Raw genomic sequence first — 27,415 nt, 5'->3', positions numbered from 1 at the left:
CCATGATTGTGTGGCCGCGTACTTGACATTCACTAGGCCTGATCTCCTGTCAACCCTGATTTCGGGGGCCGAGGAAGAATTGTTTGTGGATGGATCATGTTATAAGGATTATGAGGGAAATCATGCAGGATTTGCGGTGCTTAAAAAAGACAGTTAGGGCCAATTTCAGACCAGAGTTAGTCAGACATGTCCACAGCCTAGCAGAACTGAAAGCGCTGGCAGCTGCTTGTAAGGAGGGACGAGATAAAGTAGTTAACATCTACACTGATTGGGCCTATGCACATGGCGTTTGTCATCTGTTCGGAATTGTATGGAAACAAAGAGGTTTCAGGAAAACAGATGGAACACCCATCCTGCATCATAATCATATTCAGGATTTGATGACGTCTCTCCTACTCCCTTTAAAAGTAGCCATTGTTATGTGTCAGGCACATAAGAAGGGAAATTATTACATCTTTCAAGGAAATAACACAGCAGACGAAGCAGCTAAATTGGCATCAAAGTGTCACAGTGCGATAATGGCACCTGCCATACCCCCGGGATGGATGATGTTATCAGGATGCAGGAGAGAGCTAGTGTCTATGAGCGCAGTGTATGGTTTAAGCGGGGACCAACCAGAGATGATGCAGGCCTCTGGAGAGCTCCTACGGGACACTTAGCGGCACCAGCTGCTCTATTACGAATCCTGATCACGAACGCACATGGTTTCGACCATTGTGCACAAGGTGAAGTAATGAGGAAGATTAAGGAGCAGGGTTTTTGTTCACCATTCATGCAGGCGACGGTAGATGCGGCTCTGGCAGAATGTGAAGTATGTGCACAGAACAATGTTATAAAGGGAATAACAACACCGTTGGGGCAAATCCCAACTCCAGAAGGACCGTTTAGGCATTTGGAGATAGACTATGTGGCTATGCTGAGACCCGTCAATGGAAAACGGTACATGCTTGTGTTGATCGATGGGTGGAAGCTGTGCCCTCAATAGACCAAGGGGCAGGAACAGTGAGGAAGTGTTTGACCTGGGAATTGATGCTAAGATTTGGCATCCCAATAGAGATTAGTTTGGACAATGGGTCCACTTTCATTGAGAGAACGTTGAAGCAGGTGGTTCAGCAGCTTAGATTTAAGCTGCGATTGGGGTGTGTTTACCATCCTCAGTCTCAAGGAATGGTAGAAAGAGTGAATGGAACACTGAAAGCGAAGATCAACAAAATTTGTGCCAGTGCTTGGTTGAATTGGGTCGATGCTGGTGCTGGTGCTGATGAGTTACTGCATGCCGGCTAACAGAATAACCTAACACCGCATGAGATGCTCACAGGCTGACCCATGCCAGTGCTTAGGGGTCCTTATGAAGGGCCGCCATTGGAGCAGTTAGAACAAGAACTCAGAGAATATGTACGACAACTAACTGCTATACATGAAGTTATTTATCAACAGGAAAGTGCACGGGCACCAGAGCCTGTGGACATCCAACCCCGGGCAGTGAAACCTGGAGATCAAGTCGACATAAGGGTCTTCAGGAGGAGGTGGAATGAGCCGAGACGAGAAGGACCATACCGAGCGGTGTGCACGAGGAGAACCAGAAGCCCCCGTCCCTGAACAAGAGTTTGCCACCATCAACCTTGCAGACCTGGACTGGGAGTAATGTGACTGCACTTCTATTTGATGCAAATGACTCAGACGTTGACCTGGACAGAAGCAATGAAGTATGCACAGCAGCACTATTAGCAGGGCTAATCACTAGAAGATTTAGGGTGACTGAATCGGACAACCTTGGTGATCCAAACCAGAAACACTCTGGTTGGGAAATATAAAAGGGGGGGAACGCCGATTAGAGGTAGAGGCTGATCTGGTCAGGAGGTACCTGCCGGATCAGGGTTGTGGAGAATAAGGGGAATGTGAAGAATAGTGGTTGAACATGACAGAAGTAAAGAAGGATTGTTTCTTGAACTGGTTATCACTGACTATGTGAGTGGAAGTAAGATACAACGGATAGATTGGTGGCACGGTGACACAGGCTCAGGAAGCACGGAAGTAGCAATTATGATGACCCAGGCTCCGAGAAAGGGACAGCGGATGTCGACTCAAGTGCCTACAAAGGTACAACCGCATATGTTAGTACCCATGAAGAAAGATGAGATTCCAGTACCAGCACAAACTTTAACCACAGTCACAGAAATGACGATGCCCTACATGGTAACAACTGTAGAATCGACAGAAGAGGTAGAGAGAGACCAGATGGAAGCAGCTGAAAAATATGATTGGTACAAATGGGCTCAGTATACGGCTAATCAACATGAGGTGGATAATTGTTTAGTGTGTTCACGAGCAGGGCATGGAGGTATGGTGGTAGTACCAATCGAGAAAGGATGGCAAGGAGTGTCTAGAGGAAAAATTTGGTCTATGGCGTGAAGGAATCGAGGATGATCGCTACCTTGCTCCATGTTTTGTAACTTGTCTAGTCTGGCTGGGAAGCTTGCGGATTCAAGTGGAAATTAAGAAATTGAAGAAAAGGTTTTTCCATAACAACGGGGTGTGAGGCATTGGATGTAAGGATAAGTTCAGAAAAAGCAGAAGTCACCCTTCCAGCGCCAGATATATTTTGGATGTGTGGAGGAAGGCTGCTGCGCTCAGTATTACCGAGCGGTTGGTCAGGCACATGTGCTAGAGTTAGGGTAGCCCAAGATGTGACCATAATACCTCACATCTGGCGTACAATCTTGTGCACAAGATGGCGTACAATCTTAACAGTGGCGTACAATCTTAACTAAAGTAGGGATTGTGATAGGGATAGTATTGGTTGTATTGGCAGTAGTGGCATGCTGTGTAGTCCCTCTCCTTAAATAATTTTTGACCAAGACTGTTGTATCCCAAATGCCTTTATGGGCCATGGACTCTGCTGCTAGTGACCCGGAAGTTATTCCACTACAGGGTCACCCAGGACAGTACATGGATAAGTATGGACACCCCTGCAATGCTAAAGGAGGATCCCTCATCATCATCATCATCATCATCTTCCGCTTATCCGGGGCCGGGTCGCGGGGGCAGCAGTCTAAGCAGGGATGCCCAGACTTCCCTCTCCCCAGACACTTCCTCTAGCTCTTCCGGGGGGACACCGAGGCGTTCCCAGGCCAGCCGGGAGACATAGTCCCTCCAGCGTGTCCTAGGTCTTCCCCGGGGTCTCCTCCCGGTGGGACGGGACCGGAACACCTTCCCAGGAAGGCGTTCCGGAGGCATCCGAAAAAGATGCCCAAGCCACCTCAGCTGACCCCTCTCGATGTGGAGGAGCAGCGGCTCTACTCTGAGCTCCTACCGGGTGACCGAGCTTCTCACCCTATCTCTAAGGGATCGCCCGGCCACCCTGCGGAGAAAGCTCATTTCGGCCGCCTGTATCCGGGTATCAAAGAAATATTTACGGAAAAGTAGTATCGGGTGGCCATGATCATTATCTAGAACCTTATGATTGTGTCTTATGTCAAAGGGTGGATTGTCTATCATGTGCTGAGAAAGATTGTGCTCTGATATAAAGGGGGTTAAAGACTGGTAGCCAACTTGGTACAGGGATATTCATGGTCAGAGTTGACGGTTTTATTACTTACTTTTGTTCTTATATACTCTGTATCTTCCTGATTACAAGTGATTAAGGTGTTGTTTTCCGCTGAATACCATGTACACCATTTATATACATAATCATTTGAGACAGCACTATTGCAAGGCTTTGAGAAAACGTAGCACATGCTTACACTCATGTTCAATTGATTGATCAACAGGGGCGGGAGGTCTTTTACTTCCTCAGTGTTCCATTCACTTGGCTTCCTGACCCTCTGGGATGGTGATTGACAGAAGGGAGTGTTTTAGCTGCTGGAGCAGATTACAGCTCTTCTTGCCAGGACTGAGTACCCCTCCTCACTTACCATTCCCTGGCCTAGATTATGGGGCTTGGGGAAGCCCCAAAGGGGGGATATATAGAATATAAAACAATGAGGTTTGTCATAGGAAGATAAGAGGTTTGTTATAGGATGTTTCTGAAACTCTGAACTCACACTTTAACAATGTATATGTCTCAATATAATCATCACCGGATCATGGATCATTAATATACATCAACATAAGGTACTCAAGTAATAATAATGCATGGGTAAATCAAATATAATAATCAAGTAACACAAAGGGCCCTAACGGCTCTATTGTGTTTATACACATTTCTGAAGCCTGCCCCACCAATATTTAACAGGGAATGTATCGTGGAAGGTTGCGAAACAATGGTGGCGGATGGGGAGAGAGATCCGCCCGGGAATTAGCATAAGGGGGTGGCCAGGAAAGTTATGCAAGATAGCACTGTATAAAAGTGTCCCGAGTTGTCAAGACAGTTGTTGTTCCTGCAGGTCAACTCGGCTTTTATGATTGCTCATTAAAAGTCTGATTTGAATCCACAAACTCCTGAGTTATTGCATCTTTTTGAGTTGTTACATCCTTTTTGGCGAGAAGACACACTTTTCGTGCAAACATTAATAAAGTAGTCTGATGTTTTGATCCACAACCACCATTGTCAAAACGTAGCGGAAACCCCAAGCACGCGAACGCACGTTAGCAATCGTGAACACCCGCACACAAACACGCTTTACCCGCGCGAACGTAACATGATTATTAGGACCACCATTAATTTATTTTCAAATACCAAATTATAGAAATAAACTGAATTTAAACTAAGAGTACAGCTGTATCCTCAATGTCGCCAGCAGCCAATGATAACCAATGGATGCAATATTCTGAGAAGCAAAGCAAGCACAATCACATGGCCTACCTGTATGGATGGAGTTGAGGTGGTTGCGTCAAATGTGTATCATCATACTTCGGCAGGAGTGTTTCCCAACACACATTTTCCAATTAAATATCGTGATTAATTCCATATAATGTTTTACCTTGAAGGCAGCCTATTTTACAGCTAACAAATAGTTGCCTAATCTTCAAAAACATTTCCTGTCTTCCTGGTTTTCAGTGCTACTCTTCTCGGCTGTGTTGTTCGGTGCCTTTGACAAATAAACTTTGAAACTTAAACTATATAATATATCACTTGAACTAATATTTAACACGAGGTAGGACTATCGCCGATTATTGTTCTGAGAAAGACGCGTAGAGTATAACTTAATCACCTTTAAATGAGTCGGCTAATATAGGTACACTGTTTTTACCAAGTAAACTAGCGCTTCATCAGTCACTAAACTGCTTATGTGCGTCCAAATTTTCGCGCATGATGATCACAACTGAGGCGCTCAATTATTTTGCCTCAAATAACGATGTTTAAAAAAATAAAAAAAACAAGCATGCCGCCAGTCATAATTATTTCGCGCACCTATTCTTTTGAATTCAATTAAGCAAAAAGTATTTTTTTCAAAAGTATCTGCAATCCGATTACAATATTTGAGTTGGTAACGTAACGGATTACAGTTACTGTTTTCTTGTAATCAGTTACTCCCCAACTCTGCCTACACTACAACAATGTTATAAGGTTAGGGTGAAGTTAAATGTTATTTTTTATTTTTTTTCTCCATGGATTCAAACATCGGAGTCAGTGGGTCGGGTTTCACCGCCACGATATTTAAAGAGTAAACCACTCACCACCACCTGGATGATGGAGGTGATGCCAGAAAAAAGACCAATCATCTATCCAGTGGTGTCAACTAATAACTAAGTTGTTGATGTGTACATACATGACATCGTACCCAATTTTCATGGCCTGTTTTGGCACTGTTTTATGGGGTTTGACTTATTAAATATTTCAGTCCATGGTGTGAATTCAAACTTCCACTTTCTTTTGTTATCCTATATTATGATGGCAATTAATATTTTTATTTAAATATGTCAGTTATAAGTCCATTTCACACACTACAAAGACAAAACGCTGTGTTCCTTTCTAAATAACTATATTTACATAATACTCTTGTTTTACAGAGAACCATATTAAAAAGTATAAAATACTTACAAAATCCACTGGAATATACATATAAAAATAAGATCTATCTTCTCCAGAACAATAGGAAAATGCATACATACAAAAAATATATATAAACATTTACAAGGAGCCCCTGACAAGGATGAACAAATTCAGATATTCCCAACTCAATAGCCGCTAAACTGTCATTCAAGGGTATGGCAAAAAAAAGATTGGCTTCAATAAGTCTTAAGGAAAAAGTAAATTTGACAATTTCTACATATATATTTTTTATATATATATAAATCTGCATCAGACAAATCCACACAATCTTCACTAACTTGGATATTGAAATGACAGCAGACTGGATGATTAAGACAGTAACCAGGTCAAACATGCGGAGGAAGTAGGAGAAACTTAAAGGGAGACCGTTATATAAACACAACACAAGAATTGTTCACACGTGCGAGATGTGTGGTGAGTTCATCCCCAGTTTGACTCTTATATTTGTAACCTGCCTCCATTGGAGGGCAACTGCAAATCTCTAACAGAGCAATGGTCTTCTCTCTTCCCCCAAGACAGACAGTTAAACATACGGGTCTCCACTTAGCAACTAAGGGGCTAACCGAAACAAATATGGCCGCCACCGTAGTCTCATTGTTTGGAGAGAAAGCACAGGTCTGTTCATCGGCAAGCTGAACAATAACCCTTGTGTATCGCCGTTAACCTTCTGCAGACCATGTTATTACGCCACCTCGGCTACGTACAGCATACATTTGCATTTAAGGCCGCAACTTCAAAAAACAAGAGGAGGAGAATGTGGGTGTGGCTGAGCGGGTGTTTGGGTCAACCCTTGGTTCAGTGGTTTTGTACTGAGCCCCAGGTTCAGTAGTAGCAGTAGTAGTAGCGTTCTGTCTGTCCAGTCCTGGAAAACAATCCTCCAATAGCAATCAACTCGGGGGCGGGGGGGGGGGGGGGTCTTTGGTCCTGTGCACTGTCATCACCAGCCATCCTTAACATTATGCACCTTGTATATACACAGTAGACAATTTACTGTAAAGGACAGTTTCAGCCCCATCAGAACTGTGACAGCATTTCGGGTTTGTAATCCTTGCCGTTTCTGCACTGAATTGCACTTCATTGGCAATCGGCTTTTGAGCTCCTACACCAACCGCCTTCCCCTGACACAACTCATAATATGAACCGACTTCCTTTCCCGTCCTCCTTAGTCTTCATCTGCGGCCCCCGAAAAGGCAATGTGAACAACGTTAAAAAGATGGATACCTAGCAGGTACGCGCTCTTCTACATTGGCGCCGACGGGAGGTGAGGAAGCCACAGCACACCACTGAGAGCACAGCGTTCCGCTGCAACGATCAGTGGTGGCTGGCTAGGAGCTCGTCCAGATCATCCATCCACTCCTGGGTGCTCTGTTCCTTCAGCAGCGAGTCCACCAGGTCAGTCTCTCCGGGGAAGCTGGGCAAACCACTGGACCCTGAACCGGCGCTGTAGCCAAACGGCAACTGCTGCTGTAGACCGGCAGTCCTGTTGACCTGGTAGCCCTGCTGGCTACACTGGAGCCCCTGGCTGACCAAACGCCCCACCTGAGGCTGACCGAACGCACCCAAGTCCGGTAACACTCCCTGGCCCAGGGATCCCTGCTGCTGCTGAGCCTGTTGCTGATTGGGCAAGACTTGCTGAGCCTGCTGCTGATTGGGTAAGGGCTGCCCGAGGGAAACCTGGGGATTGGCTGACGTCCTTTGCTGGGCCTGCTGCATCATCTGCTGCTGCTGGGCGGGATTCATGGCACCCATGACCCTGCCGTTGGCACTGGCGCCGAAGGGGGCGTTGGCGACTGGCATTTTGGTCGGCAGGCGTGTCTGCTGCTGCTGCATGTGGAAGGCGCCGGGGTTCACAAACGCGTTAGGCGGGAGACCTCCGTTGCTGGGGGGCGGGGGCTGGCCTGCCATGGCTTGCTGCATGCCCTGGTGCTGTTGCCAGGCTTGGCTCTGGGCACTCTGCATGGCGCCGGGCACGGAGCCGGGGAGCCTGGCAAACTGCTGCGCTTTCAGTAGGGCGGCGTTGGGCTGGTTTTTCAGGTGCTGCTGTTGCTGGGCTAGCATGTTCTGGCGGTAAGGGCCAGCCATGCTCCCTATGGGCTGCCTCTGCATCGAGCCCTGCTGGGAGGGGTGTGAGGAGTGCATGCTCATGTTGCTGTAGAGGACCTGCTGCTGTAAAGCCGAGTCCATCCCGCCCCCCCCACAGGACGAGAGGCTCATGTCTGCCTGGCTAGCGGCTGCTGGGGCACCAGATGTGTTCATTCCCATCATGCCTTGCGGTGTCTGGGGGAACATTCGTTGAGCTCCGGGGGCAGGGCCTCCAAGAGAACCCACATTCCCCATTGCCTGAGAGGAGGCTGCAGGGAGAAGGAAAATATACTCTGTTAACCAAAAATAAATAAATACAAATATTATATATATATTGACCGTCCAACTCTCAGATTAATTAACATGCTCATTAAGGAAAAAGACAATCTGTCTTAATATTTTTTAAACTGCTTCCCATCACACGGTTTATTTCAGTCTTTCAAGAATATTGCATTGAAAGATATTTTCATGGCATTATGAAGTACAAAGTTGGACAGGAGGACAACCGCCGAGCCACAGACACTCTCTCCAAAGGCACGGAAACAAAAGGCAAATGTATCCAGCAACCAGACCCATCAGACCTCCACCCGCGGGTTTGCCATTCAAATGAGCAGTACGGTAAGCAGAATTTGCATTAGCAGAAGGCAATATTTGTCTGCCGCCAAACAAAGAGTTGTTGTTCGCGGGTCACGTCATTCGAGCAATCCTCCCACATGGACCCAGACATTTTCCAAAGGTGCCTTTTCAATCAATATGAGCTGGTCAGCAGTGTAGGGTTTAGCAGGGGGCTAAGGTGTACACACAACCCAAACACGCCCCTCTACCCCGAACCCCACGGACCCGATTCTTACAACGGTTACCCTCATCACCTCCGCTGAGGCAAAAAGGCAATTAATCGGTATTGAATTTAATCACGCCATATGATGATACTTGAACATGTGGAATATATTGTACCTATACTGTTTTCCACAGAAGTGCATTACTACAATCTTGTTCCCGCGTACTTATGAGCCAACAAAAACAGTAAAACCCCTGAGTATTTTATAAAGCCATTCCAGCTCTTGGTCTTCAGGGGTGCCAATAATCATTTTGTGACTTAATTGTCACATTTCTGTAAATGTCTGTCCTGCACATAGGAGAGATTGCGAGGCAGGAGGACATGGTTTGGAACCAATGAAGACAAGGCCTCGGCCCGGGCTATTGAACGTCAGTACTGGGGTCCAAAACCGTTCAGGTTGTAATCTTCATTCAGACCTAACCCGTCCCCTCATTCACCTGAAAACTGGGCCACCTGCTGCTGCTGGAAGGGGTTGTTCTGTGGTCCAGGTTGCTGGTTGGGTTGGTCCTGGTACTGGGGAGGGGGCCGGGTCAGATGTCTCTGAAGTTGCTGTTCCTGCTGTTGACGCTGCTTCTCCTGAAACACACACACACACACACACAACTGAGACACTGCTCCCAAAATATTATTTTATACTGAAATCGTCAATTGCATTAACCAATCGGATGCTCCTCCTCATGTGTTTACGTCAGAAATCGATGCCTCGTAGACTACTGCTAAGTTAACGATACGCAGCCCTATCAAGTCCAGACAGGCAGGAGACATCCTCCTTCAGATTCTGCATAGTCATGGAGGAAGCTGAATCCAACTGATTCAATGAGGAGCCAAAAGACTGTTCTCCTCGTATTTTAGTCAATCGGCAGGCAGGAAGCTGGTCCCAAGCCCTTAACCTGAACCCGAATCACGAGACCTTTACCTGCTCAACCATGATCTGCTGCTGCCTCTGGCCCAATAGGAACCGTTTCTGGTGCTCCATCAGCTGTTGCTGCTTTAACGCCGCCGCCGCCTGTCCCGACAGGTAAGCCGCGTTGTTGTGGTTAGCGGCCATGGTGTTGGCGGGGCCCCCCGGTTGGGGCCCCATGGTATTGGCGGGGCCCCCCGGCTGGGGCCCCATGGTGTTGGTGGGGCCCATGTTGTTGCCGGGCCCAGGGCCATGGGGGGTCGTCGGGTACGCGTTCTGCTCCTGCTGAAGTGAACATGGGGGGAAATGTTGTGATTATTACACCACTGTCCACCAGAGGGAGCGTAACAGCCAAGTCCAAGGTTAGGCCTTGTTAGACTAGCATGAGGGAGATGTGTTTTGAAAATGTCCTTGGCATCAGGGATAACAAAGTTTTCATGTAGAGGGGGAAATGCATGTACAACCAAGATAGTGTTCCTAATCAGAGCATTTGCAGTGCTAACTTTAGTTTGAAAGTTGCAACTTCATTCCTCCTCTTTATTCTAATGGTCAAATAAAAAGGCTTTAGTTGACCAGCTGTGGGTCCTTCCGCTACACACTGTCAATATTAACATGGGGAGTCAGCAGCTCTCCGCAGAAACATCTGGAAAATTGGCCAGAGTTTTTAAGGGGCAGCCTCAGGCCTCAAGCACCACCCTGAGGATATTTTGGGTCTGTCCACTCAAAACACAGCTAAGGCGGGGGTAATTCTGTTATCGCGAGACAAAAAAAAAAAAGGAGCAGCTATATTTAAATAGAGAGCGGTTGTCTGGGGTGGGTGGGTGGGGGGGGGGTTCTCCTAAAATACACTGATGAGGAGGGCAGGCAAGAGAGCGAGGAAGAAAAGGACGCATGAATGGCTGCTTTGTCGTGGCTGTCCCCTCTGCGGGTTCCCCCCCTCCGTAACCCCCCCATGTGAGCCTCAATGCCAGCTCCTTAGCAACCAGCTGCTTGACCCAGACACACGCACTAACACACCCAGTCTCCACGGACCGCGGGGCTGTCCCGGATTATAAAAAATAATAATAATGAAGAGGACATTGTGTCTGGTTGTTTTGGTTCGCCGACATTAAAAACACCCTTGGCGTGCCAGCCATGACGCACGCACGCAGTGGGCTTCAGCAGTGACGTCGTCAAAGGAGAGTCACAACGTTTACAGCCAACGCGTTGACGCGGACGCGCAGCTCCACGGGCGCCAATCAAGCCCCCGGCGACACGGCCTCCAGTCGTGCGTTTCTTGATGCGGGCAAGACGACTGAAAACAAGAGGTGTTTACTTGGAGCCTTTTTTTTTTTTAACTGGAAGGGCAAGCCGGACAAGCCTGTGTAGTTCACATTGTCCTGCGTTGACATGATACTCTGTCAAACATCGGGGCGCTGGGGGTGGGTCAGTAGCTTCACTACGTGGCACTGGAATGCGCCCTCGGTTTTGAGGCCATTTGTCACCATGTAAGCAGTGCAGCACTTGTCCCGTGTTGGGACTGTTTACGGCTCCTATGTGAGTGGTGTAAAATATCGTCAGCCTGGACTAAGGGTCGTGACCAAGTCCTGCAAGCACACCAAGGCACTGAAATCCTTCTTCTATAATAACAACAAGTACAAATTTGTTATTCAGTAGTGCTTCATAATAACAATACTACACTTGTTTAGCACATTTTAACCTGCTGTTATTACCTGGCCGTGGGGAAGGTGTGGTCTGAAGGGCGGCCCTTGCTTCTGCCGGAGTAGTGACAGCAGCGCCGCTTTGTTCTGGGTCTGGGCCCCTGGGGGGCCCCGCGGAGGCCCCTGGTTTGTAGCCTCGTAGTGGGACAAGGGCTTTGTGTTGCTGTAGTTGAGCATGGCAGAGCCTGGAGGGCCCCCAGGACCCGCTGCAGGGTGGCCGAGTGTAGCCCCTGGTCCTTGGGCGGGGTGGCCCAGCATGGTGGCGTGGGAGCCACTAGGCTGCAGGTAACTTCCGGCCCCGGCTTTGGGTGAGCCCTTGTTGGGCTGTCCGGACATCATCAGCTGGGGCTTGGGATTGTTAGGGAAGTCCTGTGGGTAGATGGAGGGGCTGGCGGGCTTCTCCAGGCCATAGGCACCCCCCAGGGGACTCTGAGAGGAGGCCGACTGGGGGGGCCAAGAAGGGTGTTGGTGTGATCCGGAGGGGTGAAATTTCTGTGCTTGTTTCTGGGCTTGCTGGTGTTTCTGGGCGTGGTGCTGTTGCAGCTGAGACTGCATCTGCTGGGCTCTCTGCTGCTGGGCAGCCAGTTGCTGGAGCTGCTGGGCGGGAGACAGATCTTTGGGGACGGGCCCCGGGGGGAGGTGGTGGTTCCTGGCCGGGGGAGGCTGCTGGGGCAGGGCCGGGGAGGAGGCAGTGGAGGTGGCCGCGGCCGGGGAGCTGGTAGAGTGCTGAACGGGCGGCCCCGACGATGTGGGCCTGATGTGGGGCGATACCGCGTGCGAGTCCTGGTCAAACTCGGCCTTGATGCTGGCCAGGTCTGAAGGGAGGAGGCTTCCCTGCGAGGACCCCCCTCCCTGAGCGGCACCCCCAGACTGTGCACCCGACCCGGGGGTCTGCCCCGCCAGCTCCGGGGGGTCCTTACGGTCCTCAAAGCCATCGTTGAGGATGTCTTGGATGTCCTCGTAGGCCACGGAGCGGTTCAGCTCCTCCATCAGCTCCGTCCACTCCTGCTCGTTGAGGTTGAGGTCGGGGAAGAGGCTGTTGCTGGCACCGCCGCCGGAAGGCAGCATGCACGGCAGGATGTCATCCACGGGCTCCTGCTTCATCTCCTTGAGCCGGAACTCCTGCTCCCCCGCGGAGTCTCCCCCCGGCTCCCCTCCGGGCCGGCGGATCCCGTTGGGTATGCGCGAGTCGGCCCCCAATCCGTGCTTCGAGTCCAGGGGCGAGCGAGGGGCGACGCCACCATTTGACGAGCCTTTATCCAGGCAGGTCTTCTTGGATGGGGGGTAGCCGTCGCTGAAGCCGTTGACCTGACCGGGGGAGCCGGCGCTCTCCAGCTTCCTCTTCACGGACTCCTGCAACTAAAACGCACAACAGTCAATGCCTGACAAACCAGCACACGCTGACAACTACGGCGCCTACAGGAGGTCTATACACCCCTTGAACTTTTGCACATTGTGTCATGTAGGTGCCTGAGTTTCACGCATTTAAATTACCTTCATTTTCCATAGACATAGCAGGCCTTAAATTTAATCAGATGTGTGCGAATCCACCCGCTAACACCATGTTGTAGCATGTGAAGTTATCATTATTCCTTGTTTAGCAACATGTGGTTAAATTTGGGAATCATTTAATAAGGACAAAACTATTTGGTTGTGGCTAACCCACCATCAGGAAAGCAACTGTTTCAAGGCCCCAACCTGAACCCAATTCCAACCATAATTTTGCATAAACATCCAAGGATGGTACCTTGAAAAGGTTAGGTGATTCAATGTCGGATCAAATACCTGCACACCCAGCAGCTCTCCAGATAAGAGGGGCTGATATGAGTTTTATACAGTAGCCTGAAGGTACCATTTATTGTACTTGGTTCTCTGATGAAAAGCACAAAGGTAGGAGATGGTAGAACTATGGGATCAGAGACCAGCAACCTTCTATTAAGACATACATGGGCTACACATAGACGCTGCCAGTTGTGGTCATTTTGTATTTAAGTCCCTCACTGTTCATACGTACAACAAACACAATAAAAGTATGTCTTTAACATAACACACTCCTTATTAAACATTATTCTATTTAGTGTAAAATATGGACAGATTCTAAGTGTGGTTACCCACAATTAACTACAGAAGACGAGGCAATTCATTTTATAATGAATAAATATTTTAAGTGTTTGACAGTACTGACAAAAATACAAATTATGCCAGGCCAGGACAGAAACACTTGCCGATAGGATGTCAGGTAATTCAGACAACTCGTTTGAGCCGGTCTCCCTCGCATGTCGTATAAAGTGACCGGCTGCTTGACCTGCCTTCGGCGAGCTGAGTGCTCAGCTCCACCAATGTGGCCTCGTCCCAAGCACCCATGGAGGTGAGAGAACAGTCCAATGACTCACTCCAGTGCTTTATGAACCTGAAATACGGGTCTCTCGCTCCCCCCCCCCCACCCCCACTTTCACTTTCCCCACTCCACCACCCCACCCCTCCTTTTTCTGAGCAACCACCGCCGCTACCACAGCCCCAGAGCCACATGAAACTAATTACCATGTGTATAGAAGGAAAGAGCCCAACAACAAAAGAGCTAGCGCCCGGGCCGCGGAGGGGAGGGGGGAGTGTGCCGAATTCCAAACCCCGGGCCCAGGCTGAGAAAGCACCCTTTTTGTCTTTGAAGCTGCCGGCGTGGCCACGACTGCCCTGAGATGTGCAGTAGTGAAACAGAGCGGTCAGTCTAAGGTCTGGCGAGGGCACCCTTCTGTGTGTGTGTGTGTGTGTGGGGGGGTACTGACAGAGACAGGGTAGCTTGCTAGCACTGTGCCAAATGTGTGCTATTAGCTAGCACTACTTTTTTATTTATTTAGGGACGGTGTTTTAGCGACACCACCTGGCCCCCACTTCCTCGACTGTGAAGTGCAACAGCTCAGGGCCAGGAGGAATGATCAGTCCATGGCTCAGAGTAGAGGACAGTCGGAGGGGCGGAGCTTTCCCGAACACCCCTGAGTCATGATTCAGAGCAGAGGCTAGTCATACACTCTGAAAGTGGTGTTGCCCAAATGGTGGGAAGTGTCCAATTCCCATTGGGCCGTGACTGAAGCCAGGGTTGTGGAGAGAGAGAGAAACAACATTCTCAAAGCCTAAACAGGGTTATAGAGGGAACCTTGCTTAAGGTGGTGAAATAGGGCTCAAGGTACAAGATACAAATGAAAACTGTCCAAATACAACACGTACGCTTTTCTCCTGGAGGACACCCTTCACTTCCTCCACGTGTTCTTTTAAAAAGGTCTAACTATCAGGCCGGAATGCCTAGTGGTATATCAGACGAAAACAGGGGAGCACTCATCACCTGGCCAATAGCATCCTTACATTGGTGGGGGCATTACGCTACAGGGATGCTTCTGGAGTGGAGTGGCTTTGGGACAAGTCTAAGTCCTAGAGTGGCCTAACCAAAGCCCAGACTCTACTGAATATCTGTGGGCAGTCCTGTATATAGCAGTTCACTAACGCTCCCCATCCAATCTGAGAGATTGGGAGGTTCTTTGAGGAAAAAATGGCAGACACTGCCCAAATCCAGGTGTTCAAATCCAGTAGAGGTATACCCAAGAACACGCGTGATCGCGTCCACAAAGTATTTCCGTTTTAATTTACAATTACTTGCCTCAAATTTCTAAGAACGTGTTCTCGCCTTCTCATCACGAGATACTATATGTAGACTAAGGGCACTTTCTTTCACACTCGTCCCCCACACTCGAGGAGGTGAGCACAGCTCGTCTGCCAAACATTCACTCAAACTCACCAGCAGAACTACAGAGACCATGCTGCAAGGTGCAAAACAAGATTGTCTGGTTACAGTTAAGCTAGCTAAATATGCAAAAGAGCCTGCATCGTTTTGGAGAAAGGTGTTGTGGACAGATGAGACAAACGATTAAGATTTACCATTGACAGTAAGAGGAAGGCACAGAGGGAGTGTTAAGTTTGAAGCATGTTTGGCTGCTATTGCAATCAGGCTTTATGGACACAAAAGTCCAAAAGGTCAAAGTGAAAAATAAAATCTGTTTTAAATACAAATATAAAATAACTGATTGCCTAAGTATTCACCCCCTTTTGTCAATATTGTGTGTGTGTGTGGCTCCTTTGCACTCCTGGATAAGTTGGATGGGGCCCTTTCATTAACAGCTATTTAACTCTTTCCACATGTTCCCAAATGGATTGAGTCCACTCAAGGACATTTTACTTTTCACTTCTTGGACATTATGGACTCCTTTTGTGCTTGTGGCAGGACCTTATTAGATCCATTTTGATTTAATGTAGTCACATGGATCCTAAATAGAAAAGTCCAAGAGGGGTGAATACTTTTGAGAGCCACTGTTAACCAATCTAATGGGGGGCCCCCCCAGGTAGGCCTGGAAAGTTATATATGTTTTGTGAAAGCCCTTAAACAGCAATACAGGCCCTCTCATTGTGCTTCTAGCAGAAGAGGAATGTGTGGTCATTGATAAATGTAGCCTGCTGCTGCCATTTCAAATAAATCAACAGATTGGTTCAAGAATTGTTTCGCGAGCTACATTTTACTATCGCAGCTGGGACAGCGTCAATCGAGTGTGTGCAACGAGAGCTGATGCAAGCTTGGTTTCCATGGCGTGTGATACGTTTAAATTGTGTAGGTTTTTAATTAGCTGTAGTTTTGGGGTTGAAATCAGCTCTCGCGCATAAGCAAAAACTAATTTATAAGTTCGCACAGAAACTATCACACCGTAGAGCCCTGCTGAAAAACCCTATAGAAACCTAAAAAACACTACAGAGCCCTGCTGAAAAACCCTATAGAAACCTAAAAAACAATATAGAGCCCTGCTGAAAAACCCTATAGAAACCTAAAAACCACTACAGAGCCCTGCTGAAAAACCCAATAGAAACCTAAAAACCACTACAGAGCCCTACTGAAAAACCCTATAGAAACCTAAAAACCACAACAGAGCCCTGCTGAAAAACCCTATAGAAACCTAAAAACCACTACAGAGCCCTGCTGAAAAACCCTATAGAAACCTAAAAACCACTACAGAGCCCTGCTGAAAAACCCTAGAGAAACCTAAAAACCACTACAGAGCCCTGCTGAAAAACCCTATAGAAACCTAAAAACCACTACAGAGCCCTGCTGAAAAAGAAATGCAGTAAATGCCTGACAGAGCACCACCAGAGAGGATACCCTGGTTGGGTCTAATGAACTTACAGCAGTTAATGCATTCCAAGAATGTGAACAAATACTAAATATGTTTATTGTGGACAGACCATAAATCTGCCATACCTTGCCTTAAAAATAAGAGGACTATGTAGAAGAAGTGTCATTATTTCTGAATGGTAAAACCATCTGTACACAAAAACAAACACTTTAGAAGATTAGAACACATACTTTAACCTCAGAGCAATTGTTTGATTTCAAATCCAAAAGCAGAAAAGAAAATACTTCATTGTCTCAGTAATTACAGAGGGGTAGAGGAAAGAGAGAGACTAGAATGTTCTCAGTGCGAGCACTCAGCGAAATTTTGAGTGCTCCTTCTCTGACTCCCTGTATAGAGGAACCTAGTTTTTAATATGTGACTCAGCCTTCGGGAAACACGTGGCTGTTTTATCACACCATTCCATAATGCAGAGATCCACGACATCTGCTGAGAATGGATGCGGCCACATGTTGATGATTGCTAACAATACATAGACTACTAACACAAACAGGGGTTCTCAACCCAGAGTTCATGGGGAAGCTGCTATTCTGTCATTCTTCAACCCCCTCCGCTGCTACTTGAAGGAAATAACGACAGTTACCTTGCAGAATATGTAGGCAGATGAAGCAGATCAATTACTTTATTTCACGTTACAATTAGGGATCTGCCGGTCTACCGGCCAGCAATAGGTACTGGTCAATAATAGGTAAAAATTTAATAACTGGTATCGGCATATAGCTTTAAATTTGCCAGATATGTGAGATTTTACCATAGCACTCCAGTATGGCTAAACCATAGCTGCCAGCAGAAGAAAAAAATTACATTAACTTCTTAGACACATGAATTGCATTTTCTTGTTTCATAGGTAATCTGTCGAGTTACCGGTAATTGAGCTCCTGGTGTTATTGTATTTATGTGCAACTTGAGAAACAGACCAAACTGCCCTTGTATTCGGAAATTGAGCAGCAACATACCACGCTACGTGTTACTAGAAATACAGATTTTTTTAAGAATGATTATGCAGTATACTCATGTTTTACAGCATATAGGGCCGGGAGTTCACCAAAATGAGTGGCTGGTAGATTCAGAACTCAAGTCTTCAGAAACACAGCAGACTTTTCGGTGAATACCGAATCACAATGTTTTAATTTCCCAGCTCAGTTATAATAGTGGGTCCCGAGAAGAGAAGAGCCAGTCCCTTCACCCACACATGTTCATTTGAAAAGAGCACAGCAGGTTGAAGTGTGAGCTGGTGAGTCATTTGGTTCAGACCGGGCAGTTTAATTAACCATGAGCCAGGGCATTATAGCTTCATGGGTTGTTCGAGAAGTGAATTAACTCTGTATAATGACTGCGCATACTGCTAGTCCTTACACATTTACATCTACCTGCCAGCCAACCCGCTCTTCCTGAGGTCGGTTAGCAAAATGCCTCTCATTCACTTAAGTTTCTAAAATGCCCAACGTAACAAAATGGATAGATAACAATTAGTAATACCCTTCACTCGAATACCTATATAAGACGGGTTACCTGTCTTTTCCTTGAAATGGTTTGTTCAATAGGATCATTAGCAAACACAGTCTGAGGGACACTGCCTGGAATTCTGGGAACAGACAGTGCTCGCGGCTCAGTTCGGAACAGCCGGTAATACTGCGTATTCCAGGAAGGGAGAACAGGATCTAGAGTCAAGACTGGTTAAACCCACATTTGACCAGGTAAGTTGACTAAAAACACATGGGCATTCACAGCAACGACCCTGGGAGCAAAGAGGGTTAACGGATTTGCACGGGAACAGGCAGATGCTTCCGGTTACCAGGCAGAAGCTCAAACCACTGGGCTACACTGCCGCCCCCTACATCCACCACGCTGACAGTCAAACTGCCTATTCAGTTCTTTAATTTCCCACAATCCTGTCAAACATGTTCATTTCTCCACTGATTAAGCTACACATAGTCTGAACAAGCAGTTCACAAAAAAGAACAAAAAAAAAACTATCGGGTAAGTTGAATTTAGTGGATGACCGAATTGATCAATTAAGCGAGTAACCAAGTGTTCTGCCTTATCCGAAGACAAACCTGCAGTACCAGAGTGTTTGCCTATCCTGGTGAAACAAGAACTGAAATCTAAAAAGAATGTGAGTGATTCAAAATTCGCTGCACACAAACAGGCATTATTACTAAGCTTTTTGTCAGCAACCTACAGTTACTAGAAACACACGCATCAAGTCTTGCTCAGGCAATACTCACATTATTCAGACATTTAACAATGTAAAAATCTACAAGCATAACGTGATTGGGAAAGCTAAAGAATTTTTTTTACTTAACATGACACTTACATAGTTTTCTGTTACTTGCTATATTAACCCAGTATTAAGCAACACTTAATAAAGCCCAGAGTTACATTATTAGAGTCTACAAATGTACCGTACAGGGTGAAAATATACAGATTTAAAAATGTGTAAAGGGTTCTCTGCCATGGGTGTCAAATACTTGCTATGGGGTTATTGACATACAAGTTTGAAGACCCCTGTGAAAGAGCAGAGGTTCCCAAACACTCTCACCAAGCTCCCTTTTCATCGTGTGGGAACATCCCGTTATAATTTGTAGATTGTTGGGAGTTGCCAATTATGACGCAGACAGCAGCCACTTGGGCAGCAACGTTACGGTTTTAACCTATAATTAAATTACCCATTTGTAAATGTTCGCAAGAATCTGGCTCGTTCTTTTTTTTGTAGATCATTTAATACTTTTTTATTTTTATTTTTATTGTTCATCTCCCCCAACTCTCAGTGAGCCAATCCCTTACACCACACTCTGGGGAAAAACTGTACTATGGTCTTCTGTACTATGGACTCTGGTCCTTGAGTATCCGCAAAAGCCAATTTTTCAGGTACCTTCTGACAAACATATACCATAACACTCATTAGTTGACAAGTTGAATCAGGAGTTCTTGTCCAGGGCTACCAAGGAAAACGTGTTACTGTTGAGGGAACTCAAGGGCCAGAGTTCGGAACCATGATAGAGAACACCTCACTATCTTTAGTGAATGAACATATTTACTGACTGAGTTTGAAATACTACTGATTACTACTGTTTTTTCTGAATTTGATTCTTGAAACAAGCCAGATTGATGGGGGGTGGGGGAAATAAAAAACACTCTCAAACATGTTATACTAGGTTCCTGTGTGGTTGGTCCATTTGTGGGAAGGAATGTGGGCTGCAGCTGTAGATTATTTCTTACAAGGGATTATCCTATGCGTCTGACTATCCTTAATAACAGAAATGATCAGTCGGTGGCAATGCATTTTACAACATCTAAAGTCCGGTTTCATTAGCTGAAATACGACATCCAAGATATTAACACACAGCTCTATTACCAGTCATTTGAAATCCATAGATTAGAGCCTAATGGTGTGAGCACCCTGCCCGCTCGCTAGAGCTACAAAGAGGCACTCTCTCATTCATTTCCAACGAGAGCCAGCGAATCACGGCGACAGCGGGCGGAGCTACTCCCGGAGACAAAATCTCCCAGCGACAGTTGAGGGATATGTTAATTTTTATGCTCATTTCCAGCGAGTGGGAGTGACGGAGTTCGGCGACTACCAATGGCAGGGCAAATGTTCTCTGCATCTTGAAGTCCCTTCCCTTTTCTACTCGCTAGCTAAAAACTCACTAGCTAGCTAAGATAAATTGACGAGAGAGAAACTCAATTGCGGTGTGCGGTTTCCCCACTATTTATGATGCTTCTCTGGCTTCATGCAGAGATACAATTCAAAAAAATGGATGCATGCAGGTTTTTGGAGATCTTTTGGATCACGGGTGAGCGATACATGCAGAACTTAAAACGAAGTAAATTGCTATTTGAACCTTGACAAATCATTGACTTGGTATCGTCGTAACAGAGTCACTGCTACTATATAAGTATTAATATTTGTAGAGACGGATATTTCCCCTATACTGGTTGACTGGTTGTCGCTGGCATAAATTAGGAACATAACCCTCGCCTGAGCAGGCAGTGTGCGCACTAGTTTCAGCTCAGCGACAGCTCGTCAGAAATTGAGCGATTTGCGAGTTGAGCGAGCGGACTGTGTGCATGTAAGGTAAGGAATTCATATAGACGATTTCAATAAAATGATTCGCTTTAATCTGCGGTGAAATCTTAGCTATTGTTGTCACATTTGTTGTTGTTTAGTATACCACATGGTGAGTTCTACAGATTAGCACAAATCCAAGCCGAAACACAATGGGACAGCAGTCAGTTAACTGGCACAATTTCAATGTTCAACAAACTCTAGTAAGATCACACAAATGCATTCATTCCTTTATAGAACCAACTGGAAAACAACATTTAATATTTTTCCCAACAAGGATTTAGTAATCCTTAGTAATCCATGTTACTCTAATCACACGTCACTGCAATAACATTTAAAGTCGCGAAAATAAACTAAGTTCAACAAAGCAACTCTTTCCCCAGAGTGTGAGAGGCAACTTTGCCTACATCATAGTGAATCAGTAACAAATGACAAGCGATTGTGTAACAATGGCATGAAAAAGATGATGTACTAAATTACTAAGTTGCCTGCAGCAATATTTGAGTCCTGATTGTTTAATGTTTCTTATTTTAAGATATACATCCAAGGTGTGGGAATATACACTTAAATATTCCCACACCTTAAATTATTTTGTCTAGAGATGCGATAGATATCGGCCAGAAATCAGTATAGGACGATTATAGGCAAAAAACACAGACTAATCGTAATGTCTGATTCAAAATGGCCCATTACTTCCGACAGCGCCTTTGTAAAGGTTTTAAGAGCCTTCACTTTCTCCACATTTTGTTCTGATATAGACCCTATTCATAACTGACAGAATTTATGTTCTTCTACATTCAGACAGAAAACACCATGTGTTATTTTTCACAATTTTCTGGAGAAGTTACGTACATCAATGTACATACAATGTCTTGGCATTAAGTTCTGCATCTCAGAGGTAACTAATTGTCATCACATCATCTATATGATCCTACCAATAATATCATCACCATATTATCAATAGCAATCCCCACAGACAACAAGCAAGGTACAGCTCCCCCCACAAAGAAAACACAGAACAAAACAGTCGGAGGCAGGGATGGTGGGTGGATTTGAACCGGCTTACTAGTACGACCTCAGCATATCAGTTAGTAACCTGACCATTAAATAGACATATGAAATCGGATATTGTGATAGGAGCAATCTGATGTCAGCTGAGAAATCGCTGGCCAATCACCACTTGTGTTTCCGGGCTGAACTGGCTACGCTAACTAATACCCCATATTAAAGCAGTGTGGCAATTTATTGAAAATAAAGAGATTTCTCATGTACATAAGTATTCAGAACCATTATTCAGTGCTTTGTAGAAGTTCTCAACTTTGTGGAGATCAAAGCTTCAAGTCTTTATGGGTATGTCTCTACCAGCTTTGCATACATTTCTACAGAGAAACTCTAAAGCTATGTTCGAGTGGTCATCCGGTTCTCTGTCCCCTCCTTGCCCAAGGCCCTTACTCGGTTAGTTAATTTGGCCTGACAGCCATCTGTAGGATGAGTGTAAATGTTTTCAAACTTGTTGCATTTCACACTGATTGAGCCCACCATGCTCCTGGGAACATTCATGGTTTTAGCAATTTTTTGTAGAACCTTTCCTAAATCTGTGCCTCAAAAGAAATCTCTGGGGTTTATGCGTGCATCTGGCCATCCAGTGAGAAGCCACATCCATGTACGCTCGACAGAAGTGGTAATTCTCCACTATGCTGTACAGACGCATGATCGTGACCAAGTTTTGGAATCCTGGTCACAGCCAACAGACAGCAGAGCTTGATGCAAAGTTGTTGGTGCGACTCCTTGAGGTAGGTCAGACACCTGCTAGTTCAAATGGAGACGGAATTTACCTCATTAACGTTTGCAGGCTATGACCTCCTGGTCAAGAAAGCAGTGTGATAAAAAGCAGCTTTTTTCATTTGTAACAAGACACCCTGATTGTTTACTCTTGCGCACCTAATGTGGAGCTGTTGCAATGAGTCAAGGCAATAATTTCTAAATCGGAGAATACGAAAACCAGGAAAGACCGAAAATTGGCTATAAACGGAAAGAAACAAATTCCCCCATGTACCAGGTCCCTGTAAAGTGTTAAATTGTAGTCCCCTATAACATACGTGAAAGCCTCCAGATTAGTGAGTTACTGTTTTTCCTTTGTATATGAAAAACAGAGTGCAATTATTATCTCATAATATTTTCCAGTATATTTTCTGCAGTCCATAAAAACACAAGCTCCTAATTAGCAAACTTCACTTTGGTCTTCTCCAGTGTAGGTAACTATTTATCATACACCGTTTCATGTTAAAGCAATGTGTTAAGGGGTCGGATTGGATTGTGTTGAAAATGTCATAAAAACATGTATCGAAATTAAATGTAAAAACTGACATAGGAAAGAGAACATGTAAACCAAAGAGAAACGTGTGGCATTCGCTGAACGGATGCTGAAAACCAAAGACCACCTAGTAAACACACCACGACAATATTGAGATCATGTGACAGCAGTCACCCAACAAGAGCCCAGTTTCTGCCTACAACTCTTCCTTGTCCCTGTACAATGTGTAACAGCGCACACCTGCTCGTTTTTCTATTTCTACAAATTGACTTGAAATCGGGGCATTAAACATACTCATGCTGGAGTGCGATAATGACAACAATTAAAATGTTATCACCCGTTTTTTTTTTCGCGTAGTGTATACGCGTTTTTTATAATCACGCCAGAAAGTCACTCACCGCAATCAAAGTGCTGTTTCTGCTCTGCTCGGGCGTTCCACTATCCCCTAGGTCAGCGCCGTTACCCCCGGTCCCCGACCCTCTCTGGGCCGACTGGTCGGTATTTGGTTGTGACTGCCGGTGCTTACTCGACCGTTTGGCCTTGGTTTGCAGACATCGTTGGTGCAGTGCAAACGTTTGCTGCTGTTCCATCTCCAGCCGCTCCATCGCGGTGTTGTCGTATCGGTTCTCGCAGCTGGTGTGATGCCTCCTGAAGAGCTCGATTCGACGGCGGAGCCGCTCCATCACCGCACTGTGTCGCGGCACTACAAAATCCGCCATGATCAATAAAGAGCGCGTTTTAAACTCTGGACTCAGGTTTCAAGAGTCCGGATAAAATGCTGAATTTGCTCCTTTTCAGTGTGGGCGTCTTTACCCCCTACCCTTTTAGAGAATCAACTAATGTTACTGCTTCCATAGAGTCGACCTTTGTCTTGGTAATGTAATGGCCTCAAGTCTCTTAACACTAGCCAGAAGACAACGAACGTAATCGACGATTGAAAGTTGACTAACAAGTTAAATCATTGAGCATCTTATCGCATCGCGAAACATTATTACCAATAGTGTCTGACCAGCTAAAGGAAAGGGCCCTAGCATTTGCTAGCCAGCCAATTTCGCTAAAATACATTCATCACGCCTTTTCTATTCATTCTTAAGCCTAGCTAAAGTTCTGTATGAATGTTTATAAATGTTTAAATTACAAAATAACGTCTTCAATAAATTAACTCACTTAATGTAATGTTAGATTCAAATGATACATCGAGTTGAGATAATGTAGTAAACTTTTGTCCACAAATGCTATTCAATCAATACGGCTCCCATCACATTCCTCTGGTCAAACATTTTCAAAGTTTGAACAAGATAAGCCTAACTTTCACGTTAGCTGCTAGCAAGAGTCGCTTGGCTGTAACAACTACTATACTGTACCAGAACTAACAGTTGGTCTTTAAAGGGTGCACTGATTTACATTATTCACAATAGATGTATTGAAATCTTGCTGACAACTTACCCAACTTTAGGGAGCGGGTTAGCTTGCTGGCTAAAAGCTAGCTACAACAAGCAGTCTCATAGTAAAAGTTAGCCTGCAACAAGCTAACTTCTTATGAAGTTAGCAAACGTTAGCTCAGCCAAAAGAGGCTCGCTTTCCTTCTACTCAATTACCTAACTAACTAGCTAGCATCGCAGTTAACAAGCTTAAATAACTTTAGTTTGGCATAATAAAACCGCAAGTTACTGCTTACCATCAACATAGAAAATACTAAAAACGTTAGCTACCTAGTTAATATAAAATTTAGGTCGCAACTTGACTATCAGAAGTCAGTTATAGTAGCTGCCCAAATGTTGGCTGTGTTCTGCCTGGCTAACAGCTGATTCTCCGAGTAGATCCTAGTAATGTGACTTAATAGCAGACACTGCAACAATATGGCTAGCTGCGGATGTAACGATAGCTAGCTAGCTTGATAGCCTGCTAGCTAGCTATAACAAAAGCATGATCCGCTGAACTCTTTAAAAAAAATCTTAAAAGTACTCCACATAGAAACCGACACACAACCCGACTGCAAAGCCAGTCGCAAAATAAAAAGCAAATTCCGACAAGAAACAAACTCTGCCCCTCTTTGCTATTTCTATTGTTTTCCAATGGACAGGCAGATCTTCGTCGCCATTTTGGAACAAGTTTTTTTTTCCTCAGCTTTTTTTTTCTCTAACCTTTGCATCACGGATTTGAAAAGGCGTCACCACCAGACACTCCCCACCATTGAAATATTGACAGCGAAAACAAACAATAGCTAGAAAATGTTTCGTGAACTCGCAGATTAATGTGCAACACTGTGTCCTTGGAGGACTACGTTATAATAAATCCCAATGGGGAATTGCTCTCCAGAAAAGTGGGAATAATCTAGCTGGTGACCCTCCTGTTAGCATACCATGAAGTTGGCCGCTACGGGCAGGGTTGAAAATCTGCTGATCCGTGTTAAAATGTCATTGTTCACTTCACTGCTGTGGCAAATAGTATAGGATAGGATAGTAACCCAAAGGTTGCTGGTTCGAATACCAGAACCACAAAGATGATCATTCTGCCAGTGTACCCATGAGCAACGTCTGCTGTGACACTGACAGGTGAGTCTTTACAGATTTCCACCATGTTGAAATATACTTTCACCCTGACAGGTGAGTCTTAACAGATTTCCCCCATGTTGCATTATTTGTTATCACTTCATCATCAAATTAGATTATAAAAAAATACATACAAAAATGTAATAGACTAGAGCTGCACTGAATATCAATTAATTAAGTATTAAAGTGTCTTTTTCTTTTTTCACAGACAATAACAAAACAAATAAACAACATTTGCACAACTCCACAGCAGGTTCAGTAGGATCAAAGACCAATAAATGTGTCATCCAAAAAACCGCAAGCCAGGGTACTCGAGGTGAATGCATTTCACAGCCAACAGTAACGATTGATTTGCATGGCAATGTGTTAATCTACAATGTATTAATATATCAGTTGGAATTTCTAAAATTGGTACCCTAAGGAAAATAGGGGAGGGTCTAGCCTTTTTAATTTCCATCAGGGGGAGGGTTTAATTTTTTTTTCTTGTAGTGCATGGGCGGTCACGTAATTAGTAAACAATGAAAATCCAGTGTTTTCTCACTGTTTTACGAATTTATTGGTTATTGCCTGAATGCGTGCCAGATGCGGCACGCATTTATACGAACTAAGCAAACAATCATTCACACGTGCGCTATACGCCAGCATAGGTTTATGTTATGCCCAACACTATAGAGTTTAGAACAAAGTGGAGCTGTTACTGTGTGGTACGAGCAAGGAGCTTGCACGTCTGTGTTGCTTATTTTAGAATTGATGGGTCCCGAACGACGGGCGGGCCGTGTGAGATTAAAATTGGGTTGCCCCAGCATAATTTTCTCTACTGTTAACCATATGTTATTGTGCACAGCGCATTTGTGAGGAAGTGTCGGGGAGATTACTCTAAAACATATTTATTCTACCTCTCCGGCTGTTGACCATGTGACGCGAAGTAGTCAAAAATATTTCCCCACATAAAAACAAGTGTTTGTGGTGTGTGTGTGTACTAAGTGGTGCATGCTAGCTAGACTCACTGGGAAATAGTAGATGAGGAGGGAGTAGAAGCAAACTGTCTAAAGGGCTTTGCAGAAATCGTGAATTAAGTGAGAAGTGACTGCTGGCCATGCAAAATGAAAGCAGGAGAACCAGCATCAAGGATGCAGCAGCCACCTTGCAACAAGAGATGCTAGTCAACATAGCTGGACATGGTTTTCTGTCCCACATTACTAACCTGTCAAATCAGGGATCAACAAAGGATGCCATTATCTTTTACAACTCCTCCCTGTAGTAGTTAACGTTGTCTGGACAATCAATCAAATCCCATTATTGAACTTTTCTCAATGACACTTTAGTCTGCAATGTTTGGAAAATGTAACTGTTGCCAACATCCTAGGTTTGGTCAGTGGTTCCCAGGATTTTCACTATTTTCCTGGGGTCAAACTGATCTGTCTGTAATATTGGGTCATGACTATCTGGGCATGTTGCTGACTTGGATTATGTTTTACAGACACTGGACACAGTCCACATTCATATATTATTACAATTTGTACTCTTAAAATATTCACCACCACAGCCAGAAGAGGACTGGCCACCCCTCAGAGGCTGGTTCTTCTCTAGGTTTCTTCCTAATTCAACGATATTAGGGAATTTTTCTATCCTCTGTGCATCAACCCTGTTGTTGCTTACTCTTTGGGGTTTCAGACTGGGTGTTTTGTAAAAGCACTTTGTGACAACTGCTGATGTAAAAAGGGCTTTATGAAATA

At 45.3% G+C, this 27,415-nt stretch overlaps 1 protein-coding gene across 3 annotated transcripts; it reads right to left on the bottom strand.

Moving 5' to 3' along the window:
• Positions 1-5,834: 5,834 nt before the first annotated feature.
• On the bottom strand, positions 5,835-25,282 carry maml1 (mastermind-like transcriptional coactivator 1). 3 transcript variants are annotated; one of them, XM_010901062.5, is made up of 5 exons: positions 23,526-25,282; positions 11,529-12,875; positions 9,832-10,098; positions 9,353-9,491; positions 5,835-8,346 (listed from the first exon to the last, which is right to left on the bottom strand). In XM_010901062.5, the coding sequence occupies exons 1-5, from the start codon at positions 23,844-23,846 to the stop codon at positions 7,307-7,309; spliced, it is 3,114 nt and encodes a 1,037-aa protein (XP_010899364.3). In that variant the 5' UTR covers positions 23,847-25,282; the 3' UTR covers positions 5,835-7,306. The 3 variants fall into 3 exon arrangements, with proteins under 3 accessions (XP_010899364.3, XP_010899373.3, XP_010899353.3); XM_010901071.5 differs by having other exon boundaries at positions 9,832-10,101; positions 11,529-12,869; XM_010901051.5 differs by having other exon boundaries at positions 5,836-8,346; positions 9,832-10,101; positions 23,526-25,281.
• Positions 25,283-27,415: the final 2,133 nt, after the last annotated feature.

This window comes from Esox lucius, chromosome 4 (genome assembly GCF_011004845.1).
Source record: "Esox lucius isolate fEsoLuc1 chromosome 4, fEsoLuc1.pri, whole genome shotgun sequence".
Lineage (NCBI taxonomy): Eukaryota > Metazoa > Chordata > Actinopteri > Esociformes > Esocidae > Esox > Esox lucius.
Note: the sequence above shows the minus strand (reverse complement) of the source record. Positions and strands in the feature narration are given on the sequence as shown.